The sequence below is a fragment of the Colletotrichum karsti genome (assembly GCF_011947395.1).
Source record: "Colletotrichum karsti strain CkLH20 chromosome Unknown Scaffold3, whole genome shotgun sequence".
In the NCBI taxonomy this organism is placed as follows: domain Eukaryota; kingdom Fungi; phylum Ascomycota; class Sordariomycetes; order Glomerellales; family Glomerellaceae; genus Colletotrichum; species Colletotrichum karsti.
The window spans coordinates 1,234,275-1,246,918 of NW_024065903.1; the positions used below are offsets into that span (position 1 = coordinate 1,234,275).

Genomic DNA, 12,644 nt, shown 5'->3' on the forward strand with positions numbered 1-12,644 from the left:
TCGAGTAAGAAGAGCGACTTTCCTAGAGCACGTAGTTTGACAACTCCGTCGGGGATCGAGTACGGCATGTAAGACGGTAATGGCGATGTCAAGGAAAATAACGGCACAGAAGACGTAGCCAGTTTCGTATTCCATACGTACCCTCTTCTTACATAAAGCGTCCTGTGGGTTTCTCTTATCTTAGATGTCATCTCCTCCAACATCCAATACTCTGCTTTTTCCATTCAGCCTTCTCTCTGGCGTCCTCATCGTCCGGCATCCAGCACCGGTATTCTGCATTGTTCCCCGAGTATTCGCGACTTTTCGACTCTCACCTTCACCTCGTACAAGCCTGTGTTCAGGAACCCAACTAATCAGCTAAGAAATGTCATCATTCAGGTCGTTTTTGTGATTGTCGAGGTATGTGTAAAATAAATTGGCTATCGATAGGTGGCCGGAGAGAACCATATTGAAGACGTCCTCAGCGGGCAATATACACGGCTGTCCAATTATAGGACATGCGCATCACATACACCACTACCACCATAGCAAATGGCCGAATAATTTGGAAACAATTCTGGCGTCTATGTTATTGTGAATGACGGGAATTGGAGAGCTCTCACCCAAGTTCTTGGATTGCAGTAATCTCGGAGACGCATCCGACAACTTTAGGGCCTCTTTCGGGGATCCGCTAGGGGGAACACTACTATTGCGGGCATACTCTGAGAGTGTGCCTAGGTTGAGGTGCATTATGATAACCTACTTGCCAGCAGTTTGAGCTTCCCGAAATGAGCGCAACTTGCTGCCGGCTGCTTTAAACATGTCCGCGCTGGACCAGTCCGTAGACGGAACCCGATTCCGCGGTTAGCCCCGCCCGGCACGGAGACAGGCCTCGAGCTGAGGCTCGTTCCAGGTCGGACCCAGACCGAACGGGCGTTTCCCTAGCGGATGTCGAAGAAGACGAATCCCGGTAACTAGAAGAATATTCCGATGGAAACCGCACAGCAAGTGCCGGAGGCGGCCGAGTTGGCGCCGAATTTCACGAAAGCCCTCACGTATGACTCTACAACGAAAACGACGAAAGACTCCATGTGTTTTCTCCTGCAGACTTCACCCAGAAAATCTCAGAAGTCGATCACTCAGACCCGTTTCGGGCCGTATGGTAGACGAGTAGAAATCCGGCCGACGAAATGATGAATGTTAATAGGCTTGCTATGTACTGCGAAGCTAGGTTCCTTCATATGCATCAATGAAGTTTCGATTGGTGTTCAGTTGAACCGTCCGATGAATGGCAGTAACTCCCCAAAGCTGCCGAGCCTGACACAAGCAAAGCCAAGAGCGACCGCGGCGACATGATATCATCATAACTAGAGAGCGTCCGTCTGCGACCGGACGTCTAGTTCGGCACATCGGACAACCCGAACCTGGCTGGGCGTAGCTTGGCAGAGAGTTGGTCGTGACTACCAAGTATCCGCACAGCTGCTTTCTGTCCTTTTCTTTACTCATTCTCATGCGAAACCTGGTGGATAAGTTCGTTTCCAGCAAACGACACATAGAACGAAGCTGGCCGATGGCCAGACCTATCCAGGAGCGAGCGAGTCAACCAACAGAAAGAGCAATCCTCCGGAGCTGGGGAAACCCTGGGAGATGCAGGGGAAACGCTCAGGTCCAGCCCCGAACACAGCCAAGAAACAATTATTCGCAGGAATTATTGACGGCAGGGAGAAAAAAAACCGTCCAGCTGAGCGTATTCCACTTATCGGCTGTCTAATCGACAGGTCCGACCTGGCAGCGCAGCGCGTCAGCCTGCCAATGATCTTCAGCGGCCGGGTCCTGGCCATCAAACCGAGACATGCTGGGCAAACGCGTACGCTCTTTTGGTACAGGTGTTCCCGACCGACTTTGTGCCAAAAGCCGGATCAAACGGGTCTCAGCTAAGAAGAAGAAAATTCAACGTGGAACAGGAGGGTCGAATTGTGGACAAATTCTGGGGATTCCTCAGACGTGAGTGTCTGAAAATCGTAATGTCGTCCAGGCACACACGCGCGATGCTCAAACGGTGTGTGTACTAGTTCATCACCACTGATTATCCTCCTGGTTAATTCATCGAATTTGAATTTAATGCAGCATCCAGACGAGAAGGAAGCAAACGAGTAAACAAAAGTGTGCCCTTCTTAGACTTTGGCCGTCAAGAAACCGCCCGGCTTCCCCGTTCCATTCCAGTCACGAACACCACCTTCATCATTTGTTCCTGGGTGCTTCCCGTGCTTGCCGTGAAATTCCCCACTCAATTTGTAAAACGACCCGCCGGTGAGAAGGGAACACCCCAGAGCCGACGGTCCCCGAACACTGAACACTCCACCCGCCCCCCGCGAAGCCACACTGCTGCACCTGGGCACCGTGGCCGTGCCGGCAGAGACGTGGAGAAGCCGTTTCCCATCCGAGCCAATCACGGCCCCGTGTGCCCCTCCAAGACGTCTGACATCATACCCTCCCCCCACCAGGAGAGGGAGCAGTTGGGCCCGTCAGCCACAACCTTCCTCGTCATCGCCCGCAAACAGCGCCCCCCGGTACCAAGCCCTGACGCCCATACTCCGTCACTCTATTCGTCCAAACCTGCTTGGAAGCTGCGTGTCCGCGGTGTCAAAGAGAATTAAGGCTATTCCGCGCTGCTGTTCGCTTCAGGGTACATAGTGAGAAAAAGGATGGATCGGCCCAAGACAAATTTAGAGGGGCGGACGCTGTCCCTTGCCTCGATCGACGTAAACGCGGGATCGGCAGACCCATTCACACCACTGCCGGCAGCGGGAGGAGACGTCTTTAAAACCTATTAAGCGTCTTCCACTCTCTTCCCTCTCTCCCTTCCACCCGTCCAAGGACAAAACCTACCTCAGGTAGTTCATCTCAGCCCCAGTAAACCGACCAAACATCAACAAACCCACCAAATAACCTAACCCTCATCGACACGCCAACTAGCTACCGAATATGGCGTTCGCCTTGAAGTTCCTCCAGTGGTTCGTCCGCGGAGTCCAATTCGGCTCTTCGGCCCTCATCCTCGCCATCTTCTCCTACTTCCTCGCGACCCTGCACAACCACTCCCTGCCGATATCGACCTCGATCCGCGCCGTTGAGGGCATCTCGGGCGCCGCCACCCTCTACACCCTCATCGGTCTGCTCCTGTTGTGCTGCCTCGCGGGTCACGCCTTCACCTCGTTCATCGCCATCGTCCTTGACGTCGCCTTCATCGCCGCCTACATCTATGTCGCCGTCGCCAACAAGGACGGCGCAAACTCGTGCTCCGGCACTGTGAACACTCCCTTCGGCACTGGCCCCGCCGACGGTGAGCCGACGAACACCGGCAGCGACGGCTGGACTCATCTGCCTAGCCTTCGCACCGCTTGCAAACTGCAGTCTGCCTGCTTGGCCGTCTCCATTGTCGCGATGTAAGTTTCTTTGTCTCAAGGTTTTTCGAAAGAAGAACCAGAAAGCTAACATCTTATCAGCATCTTCTTCATCATCTCCATCCTGGTCGAAGTCGCATTGGCCCGCCACCACCGCAAGGAGAAGCGCTTTGGTCCAAGCCCTAAGAACAACTACACCTCGGGCTCCGGCGCCAAGTTCAGCTTCCTGAACAGCTTCCGCCGCCGCGGCCGCCAGAACACGGCTGCCAACGACAACGCCCTCCCTGTGCACACCAGCCCCGACCAGGTTCGGAACAGCTACGCCACGGAGACCACGGCCGTGGCTCACGAGAGCGGCTACCCCAAGTACGAGGGCGCCTACGGCAACACCACCACCGCTTCTGGCGGCGGCTACGGTTACGGCCACGAGAATGGCACCACGGCGCCTCCTGCGGGATATCGCTACAACGACGGTACCTACGACAGAGTCTAGAGGGCCCATTGGTGTAAGATTCTTCATCATCTGGAATGAGAGAAAACCGAGAAACTACAGGAACTTAATGAGCTGTAAAGCAACGGAATGAAACTGGACAAGGAATGATATATACCCTGGGATTGCGGAGTCTGGCAGGTCGTCTCAAAGAACTAGACGATAGCCCATTTGATAGATTTGTAGTTACGAATCGATTGATCCATTACATCAATACTCACGAGCTATTGAGCCATGGAATGCATGATATCAGCTGGGAAGGCTTGCGTAGAGTTTTACTTGTATTGGCGTTAACGTCATGTTGTCTGCGTTCAGCATTCAATCATGGTTGATGGATGTGTTTAGGATATCGTGAGCTAACTAGTTGAGGCCCAGCGTGCCCCGAGCTGCTGCTGTAATCCGTATTTTCGCGTGCGACTCCGTCGTCAGTAACCTAGACCCGACACTTGATCAGGCGTTAGCAAAACACTGCGAACAAACTCGGGTCTTTCATGGCCACCCGGCCGCCTCGTGCTCCCACTCACTGTTTACGCCCTCATCGCTCCCGACGTCCGCCCAGTTCATGTCAAGCTTCTCCAGCTCCCTCGTAAAGAAATCCTGCTCCTCGCGGAGCGCGGCCCGCAGCTCGACCGCAATCTTGTCCGGGTATCTGCGCACATTGAACCAGTGCGTCAAGCTGCGCAGGGCTTGCTCCAGCGGAAGCGCCGAATCGACCTCGGCATCGACGTCGCTGCCGGCGAGCCACTCGTCGCGCAGCTCGGGCCGGCAATGAAGGTATACCGCCGTGATGACTCGCATGTTGCTCTGCCGCCACTTACGGCCGCAGTAGGGTACTTGGTTCTTGAACAGCTTCAGGGTGTAAAGCCGGAGTTCGGGTTGAGGGACCTTCAGGGACTTGCGGAGGATGTTGGCTGACTTATATTGCACCAGGAGCAGGTTCCTGTGTGCCTTGTGCTTGCAGATCTTTTGCATGATGCGGAGGTAGTTGATGAGGGAGAAGAAATTCCTTCTCGAGAAGTCGGTGATGGGTTCAGCTGGGAGATCGTTGATGGGATATCCGAGCTCGTCGACCTCGGGTCGGGCCGCGGCGTGGCCCTCGAGCTGGGAGTTCTCATCCCCTTGATGAGGTACGGCCACGGCTGGCCGGGGCGGCGACCGTCTTCTCTTAATGGGCGGCGGCGCTGCTTCGTCTTCGCTTTCTTCCTCTGCCTCTGGTTGAGCAGGCGGCTTATCCTTATGCTTCGAGCGCAGGTTGCAGAAATGGAAGAAACTAAATGCAGGGTTAGCTTGCTTGACAATCCTGACAATGGGGGCACTCCACCTGTTCTCTAGCCGATCGGTCTTGCTATCTACCACCTGCTGAACGTCTTGGTGGGCAAACAGCTTAAGGACCAGCGGCAGATAGTTTGAGTCAAGCAGAAGCTGTGTCATGTACTCGAACTTGAGAATGTCTGGCAATCTTTTCTTAGCTTTTATCCTCGAACACGGGGAAAATACACTTACGGGAAACCCTGAGCCATTTCAGTAAGAGGAGGAGAATTCCTGTGATGGCCTTTGTTGTGATTTCTCTGGATCTAGCAGCATCCACTTCCTCGGGAGACATCTCTGGAAGTTCAGGAGGGCCACCTGAAGTTGCCGATGACGGATCTTGAGGCTGTTGTCTGTTGGGCCCGGGACCGCCGTTAACCATGCCATTGGCGCCTCTGCCAGCCATGCCCGGATGTTGTTGAGGAGGGGCAGGCTGCGCCAGAACGGCTGTGACGTTCATAAGGATTGGCCTCAAAAGCACAATCACGAGAGATTGCAGATGAGGCAGCGACTCTTTCTGCGGTGATGTCAGTGACAGTGAAAGCGTATGGGATTTGCCATGCTTACGTAAAAGCTCTCAACGGCGAGCAGACGTCGCTTGACCTCATCGCTGACGTGGCCAGTTGGACCACAGTCAATTTCCGGCTCCTTTATCGTGAAGCCTGCCTCTCTACGCTCCTCTGCTTTCGTCTCCGCTTTCAGTGCAGCGATTTCTTGCTTCTCTTCGAGGGTGAGCCCGTCGAGATCGAGCTCATCGACATCGCTGTCGCTGTTATCCGTCTCCCAACCTCTCTCAAACTTCAAGAAGCTCTCGCGCTCTTCCCAGAGCTGTCGCGTAGCACGCGTCATTCGGACTCGCTTGGAGAATAGCTCTCCTGCCTCAAGGATGGACGCGGGGATGTCACTGCCTTCCCATTTGCGTCCTACAAGCTGTTCTTGTAGACCAGCACCACCCTTACCACCAGCACTATTGCTGGTAGCATCCAGAGGTGGATACATGAACGGAAAATTCTGATTTGTCTGGTAATTTTGCTTCTTGCCGCCTTTGCCCCCGACTCCAGGAGACGGCGGCGGTGACGGTGCTGGCGTTGCAATGTGCACGGGTTGGTGTAGAATGGAAGCTCCACCGCTCTGGGTGTTTGAAGGGCCAGGCAGAATTCCAGTAGTAGCGCTATTCCTGGTAGGTTGATTCGGTAGAGGGGGAAGTAATGTTGTGTTCTCTGGCTCGAGGGGAATAAGTGTGCGGGGTGGAACATATGCGGGATACTTGGAAGTAAGCTCCTGTCGAAAGACATGGTAGTCTAGTGGTGATGCTGTGATTATATCCTTCGACTTGGCGTTGGGCGATTCCGCTGTGGCCTTTTTGGCTTCGTCGATCTCTTGCGTCCCACCTAAGACCAGGAGGATGGATTTCCAATACAGCAGGAAAATCTACAACTGTCAGATTTGACCATGAGTATCATCTGTAACTCTTACCTGACTCGAAGGCATCAAGTTTTGGTCGTCCCAGCGCAGTTTGGCAGTCGCCATGGACATGAAATCAACCAGACCAGGCTTCAAGGAAACTGGGGCTGTTAGCTCGGTCACTTGTTAAGACAGTGCGATTGATGCTCACGAAGGTTGTTTCTTGTAGTTTCAAGCTCCTTGGGAAAGCTCAGTACTTCTTGTATAACGACATACATGATGGTCATCAAGTTGATGAGCTCGTCCTGGGCCTCCTGAGCGCCGCCTGGCTGCACAAGTCGGGGATCATCGGACCTAGGATGGTTAGCTGAGAACGTGAATGAAAGCGTGGCTTGTACACACCAGAAAACGTCGAAACAGTCTTGGACAGCAACCCAAACAGCAGCGACACCGTCTAACTCTGTAAGGAACGTGATACTTGATCTAATGGCCTCGAGCTGCGTCGCACTCGCGGCAGACCTCCGGTCTCCAACAGTGGCAGGAGTTGAAGTATCGCCCCACCGTCCTAGGATCAAGTATAGAAGTTTCCCGATAGAGGCTGACCGCTGAGCTGGCTCTTTGACTCGTAGGCCTTCCAAGGCGTCCCGGGTGAACTTTGCCCTTGCCTCGAATTCCGTCTCCTCCCAGCTCGACTGGATGTTGTACTCGTGTTGCCACTGCCATTCGAATGCCCTCTGGGCAGCATTGAGGCGTACCCATTGCCAGAATTGGTAGACGAACCACTCGTCAATTTCCTCATCGTGAGATCCCATGTCATTGTAGACGAAGTCGTAGGCAACGGGCTCGCCCCTGCTGAACTCGGCAACAATACGCCTAAGCTGCAGCAGAGAGAGCGAATCCGTCGGTTGCGGCTGATCGGAGGACGCAGGGGGCATCGGGGCCGGAGGGACGGGCGCGGGTGCCGGGCCGGGCAACGGAGCAGACGAGTTTCTTGCTAGAGGCGGTCGAGATGGAGGAGGTGGAGGTGGATTTGCGGCATCGGTGGCCGGGGGCGGGCCGACATCAGCAACGACGGCATCTGCAACATCACCGGTCGGGGGTGGAGGTGGTTGTTTTGCAGCAGCAGCGCCATCGTTGGCGGCCCGCGAGGGCCAGAGAGAGTTCATCCTGGAAGGAAGCTATGTCGAGAGGCGTGTCATGCTCCAGCTGGTTCACTGAAGATGAGATGGTATGGCTTCCTCGGAGTTCGTTGGTGCTGATCAAGATAGCAACATTGGGCTACGACGCGTCGAGAAGCTTTTTGATCGCGTGTCGTGGGACGAGCTCATTGTTGAGCTTGGAAAGGAGGTCAACATCAACGCAGGAGAGATGCACTCGAGTGGGATGCGGTTTGCGCTGCAAGCTGTGATTGGCTGTGGCGCAACTTCCTTGGGGTGATTTGGCGGGGTGTCACAGGTCACGGCACCGGTGTGGCTGGAAGCCCTGCAGTCTTTGAAAGTGGATTCTCAGTTGGTTCAGTGTTGCTCCGATCCATCCATCTGAGCTGAAAATGGCAAACACAAGCCGACTCCCCACGGGTAGGACCATCTGGCCTGTGCCTCCCGTCACGATCTCCGCCAGGTCTCACAAGCGATAGCCTTTATCTGCGGTTCGGCTACCTTACATAGCCAAAAGAGACGTGTGTAGCGTCGCTAGGTACGAGGCCGTGGAGTGATCATCTCATGTTTGGAACTGCGCAAGGGCATCACCCGATGTTTGTCTGCGCCGGCCCAATGATTAGGCTGTGTTCAAGACTGGATCGTCAAGTTTTAGAGGAGAGTTTTTTGCGTCATGCGGACCACATTCGCGAAGCCAGCGCAATGCAAAGGCGTGCCGGTGCTGGGCAATTAGATGGATTTACTTTCGGTGAGATACCTCTACTCCCATGCAGTTCCGTGCCTTACTGCGTAAGTTCGGATTCTACTGCGTATTTCCTAAAGAGACGGAGCAGCGCGAAGATACGATTGCCTTCCATGACCCGTTTCGCCAACTTTTACCAAGCAAACCCCATACCTGGAGGCCGTGAACAAGTGCGCAATTGCCCTGTCATGTCCCGTCCTCAGAAGCTCCACATGCACCTGCAGCGCAAATTGAGTGCGCGCACGACGTCAGCGACCACTGACGGTTCTGCGGAAGCGACAGTGTGCGCCACGGCGGGTGAACCACTAATCCTTCGGCGTTCGGTGCCAAGTGAGCAAGCCCGGTCCACCCCATTGAATAAGCCCGCGGACACCCCGGCCCAGATGCCGCAATCAATCCTCACTAAGGTATTTGGATTCGTACAAGTAGAACCAACTTTGCACATTTGGGCGATAAGTCAAAGTCCAAGGCCCCGCCAAACCACTGGGTCTTTTGCGTTTGGCAAACTCCCGTCGTCATCCAGCTCGCGTTGCTTCAAACTCTACCACGAAATCCGGTCCGCGGCATTTCCATCACCTGGACATCCCAGCCTGGCCGCCTTCTCCAACCCCCAGAAACGCCAGAAGGCCCGAAGACATCTCTCTACATACAAACCCAATTCTCTTGGAGACTTTGATTACGGAAGCTGAAGAATCAGCCCCACGACGATAACTTCCTGACAGAGACCTCACTCAGCATATAGCGCACTCACTTAAACTTCCGACCTGCCGTTACTTCGATCTGGCATGCAAAGATTTTTAATCAGAACCTCTCCGAACACCGTCATTTCCTGAGTCGACGTTCGCGGACCCCTAAACGCCTTTGACCTACCCCGCGCCTCCCCGTCGCGGCTCTTCCGACTTTCAAAAAGCCAGATTCTTTTGTCCTCGCGACGTCCCCGTCACTCAAAATGGGAGCCGGTAACGTTGCTGAAGAGAAGGCTGAGAAGCGTGTTGGCTTTGAGAATGAAGACGACGCCCATTCGAGCGGAAGCGACGACGACTATCAGAGAGCGGTAGAGGTACGTAGATGTGAAACACCGTCTAAGAGGGGTGCTAACGCGGTATGAATCATTAGGTCACCTTTGATCCGGGGAACCCGTATCGTCGCAAGAGCTCTTTGGTAACTTCTGAGGCTTCGCGGCCGCTACCACGTCATCCAAGTAAAAGAACCGAGTGCATTGTGCATCAATTCCTCGAGAGCCAGAGGAAAGCCCGCGATGCCGTCGCCTCAGCCAGCAACCACGGCTCAAGGTCCAACTCAGTATCAAGCACCACCAAGTCTTCATCAGACAACTATCATCACGGCCATCCAACCTACGAGAGCCCTCATCGGCAAGCAGCCGTTAAAGACGTATCTGCCGAAACGGGCATGTCAAAGACGGTCGAGCCGAAGGGCCGCATCGCCAAGCATAGAGCTGCGATACTGGCTTCCGACAGTCCGGAGGGCAGTGACGTGGGCCAAGTCGACGAAAAGTCCTGGCGGAGCGAAATCATCAAGTCGCCATCGCAAATCGATTTGATGAATGCCGACAACGACGACGAGCTTCACAGCCGGCTGTTGACGAAAAAGCAACTGAGCGAAATGGCCTGGGGAGTGCGCGAGCTAAGCAGGCGGTTGAGCAGCATGCGCATCAGGTTCCGCGTCAAGACTATCTTCGTGCTGACGAAAATCCACGACCCGGATTTGATCATCCGCACCAGGGAGTTGGTAAAGTGGCTTCTGTCTCATGAGAGAGACGTCGACTACACGGTATACGTGGGGGAGAACTTCAAGGACAGCAAGAAGTTCAATGCCTCGGGTCTCATCGAGGAACTCAAGAAAGAGCATGTTGAGGCGGGCAGGATGAAACCTGATGACAAAAATGATCTTCTGGCCAAGCGGTTGAGATACTGGGACGAGGACATGTGTAGAAACAGGCCGCATATGTTTGACTTTGTCATCACTTTGGGAGGTGACGGCACTGTTCTCTACATCAGCTGGCTTTTCCAACGCATCGTGCCTCCGGTGCTCAGTTTCTCGCTCGGCAGCCTCGGGTTCCTCACCAAGTTCGACTTCGAAGAGCACAGGTCCATTCTCACGAATGCCTTCAACAAGGGCGTCACAGTGAGCCTCCGCCTGCGCTTCGAAGGAACAATCATGAGAAGCCAGCGGAGGAAACAACTGGTCGACGGCGACGAGAGCACTTCCAGCCAGGAAGACGATGGGCGAAGGCCAGATCTTGTCGAGGAGCTCATCGGTGAGGAGAGGGAAGACGCGCATACTCACATCCCAGACGGGACCTTCGAGATATTGAATGAGATCGTGGTAGACCGCGGCCCAAATCCAAGTAAGTCTTTCCCCCCGCCGACCCCTCGTCCCTGCCAGCCCGGCTGACATCGGTACCCCAATCAGCAATGTCATACACCGAGATCTTCGGTGACGACGAACACTTCACTTCCGTCTTGGCGGATGGCATATGCGTTTCGACCCCGACGGGCTCCACAGCCTACAACCTGGCGGCCGGCGGCTCCCTCTGCCACCCGGAGAACCCCGTCATGCTCGTCACCTCCATCTGCCCGCATACCCTCTCCTTCCGCCCCATCATCCTCCCGGACACCATCGTCCTCCGCGTCGGCGTCCCCTACGACGCCAGGACAAACTCGTGGGCCAGCTTCGACGGCCGCGAGCGCGTCGAGCTCTACCCCGGCGACTACGTCACCATCAGCGCCAGCCGCTACCCCTTCGCCAGCGTCCAGGCCCAGGGCCGCCGCAGCGAGGACTGGGTCAACAGCATCAGCGGCAAGCTGGGATGGAACACGCGGCAGAAGCAAAAGGCGTACAAGGAATGGGATAAATAGCTTTTCTCTCCCCCCCCGGAATACACCATCAATCATCAACCATCATCAATGATAAGAAAAGAGATGAAGAAACAAAGTTGCCAAAAACCGCATCGTGAGCAAGTGGTCCCGGTTCCCAACCCTCCCGAACGCTTGTCCGTGTGTCATCGCTCCTGTCAAAACACCAACAAGAACCAAAAAAAAAAGGTAGATCCAGAATCTTCCCATGTGGTCACGCGTCTACCCTTTCCTTAGACGCCTGACACATTTTCCAAATCATTCCAATGCCGCGTGGCAGGCAGCCCTCCCACGCACACAGACACACACCACCCTCCTCCTCCTTTCCCCCCAAGGCTGAAGGTGAGGTGCACTCCCGCGTGGTCTCCAAACGCCAAGTCCTCAAAAAGAAAAGCTTGCCTTCCCTTCTTCGTCTTCTACCCTTTCTAGGAACCCTTTTCCCGACAAACCCTTGCCTTGCTGCTGCATCCATCGAATCTTGAAAAAAAAAATACTTCTTTTCACTTGGCGCCGAGAGAGAAACCCCCAGGTTGGAAAAGGCTTATCTCGCGAGGAAGAGCACATCTAGAAAACCCCCAAGAAACATAAAACCCAGAGACCGCGGGCGAGAGTACCTAGAATAAAGGGAATGGAATGTCTTGGCGCTATCCCGGACTTCCACCGTCTGGTCTGAACAATAAGCATGCTCATCACCGATTCTCGAGTCGTATCCGGACACACCAACTCGATTACGACCTTTCGAAATGCTCGTCGTGTACTTCCCAAGCAAGACACCCGAAAAAGGAAACCAGAAACGAACTCGCGATATCGAAAGACCTCGCAAGGAAAGTGTTCGGTCACTGTGTACATTGGAATTCGGCCCTCCTCAGTCACCACGCAGGTCTACTCGCTGTATTTCCTAGAGAACATGAAGGGCACACAGAACAACTGCCAAGCCAACTCAAGTGCCTTAAGCGCCAACCCGAGAGTTCGAAACGAGGCTCGACCTTGCTCTCCTCCGAACCCGGGATCCTCCTGTCAAAAGGCAGGGCTGACACTGATTCACAGCCAGCGTACAGCAGTCACGCAAACGAAGAGAGAGAAAACCGAACTACGATCTGGCAGGCTAAAACACACGACACTTCCCCGATTCCCTGCCGCGGATACCGTGGATATGTTGTATGCACCAAGGGGAGTGTGACATGGAACCCGCCGCCTCGACGCATCCATTTCCCGCTTCCATACGACATCCCCTCATCCTCCCACCTCCCGCAGAACCAGGATATCCCCAGCTCCGCCTACGACATA

The 12,644-nt window shown here is 54.6% G+C and overlaps 3 protein-coding genes across 3 annotated transcripts; 2 read left to right on the forward strand and 1 right to left on the reverse strand.

The window, feature by feature from the left end:
• Positions 1-2,964: 2,964 nt before the first annotated feature.
• Positions 2,965-3,873, forward strand: CkaCkLH20_01432 (uncharacterized protein; the record flags this gene model as incomplete). The annotated part of the gene is made up of 2 exons (XM_038884151.1): positions 2,965-3,422; positions 3,483-3,873. The coding sequence occupies 2 exons, from the start codon at positions 2,965-2,967 to the stop codon at positions 3,871-3,873; spliced, it is 849 nt and encodes a 282-aa protein (XP_038750743.1).
• A 486-nt stretch (positions 3,874-4,359) lies between these two features.
• Positions 4,360-7,748, reverse strand: CkaCkLH20_01433 (uncharacterized protein; the record flags this gene model as incomplete). The annotated part of the gene is made up of 6 exons (XM_038884152.1): positions 4,360-5,321; positions 5,374-5,695; positions 5,746-6,609; positions 6,655-6,743; positions 6,794-6,936; positions 6,985-7,748. The coding sequence occupies 6 exons, from the start codon at positions 7,746-7,748 to the stop codon at positions 4,360-4,362; spliced, it is 3,144 nt and encodes a 1,047-aa protein (XP_038750744.1).
• Positions 7,749-9,430: 1,682 nt separating this feature from the next.
• CkaCkLH20_01434 (ATP-NAD kinase) lies at positions 9,431-11,360 on the forward strand (the record flags this gene model as incomplete). Its single annotated transcript, XM_038884153.1, has 3 exons — positions 9,431-9,541; positions 9,598-10,849; positions 10,915-11,360. 3 exons carry the CDS (start codon positions 9,431-9,433, stop codon positions 11,358-11,360), a joined length of 1,809 nt encoding a protein of 602 aa, XP_038750745.1.
• Positions 11,361-12,644: the final 1,284 nt, after the last annotated feature.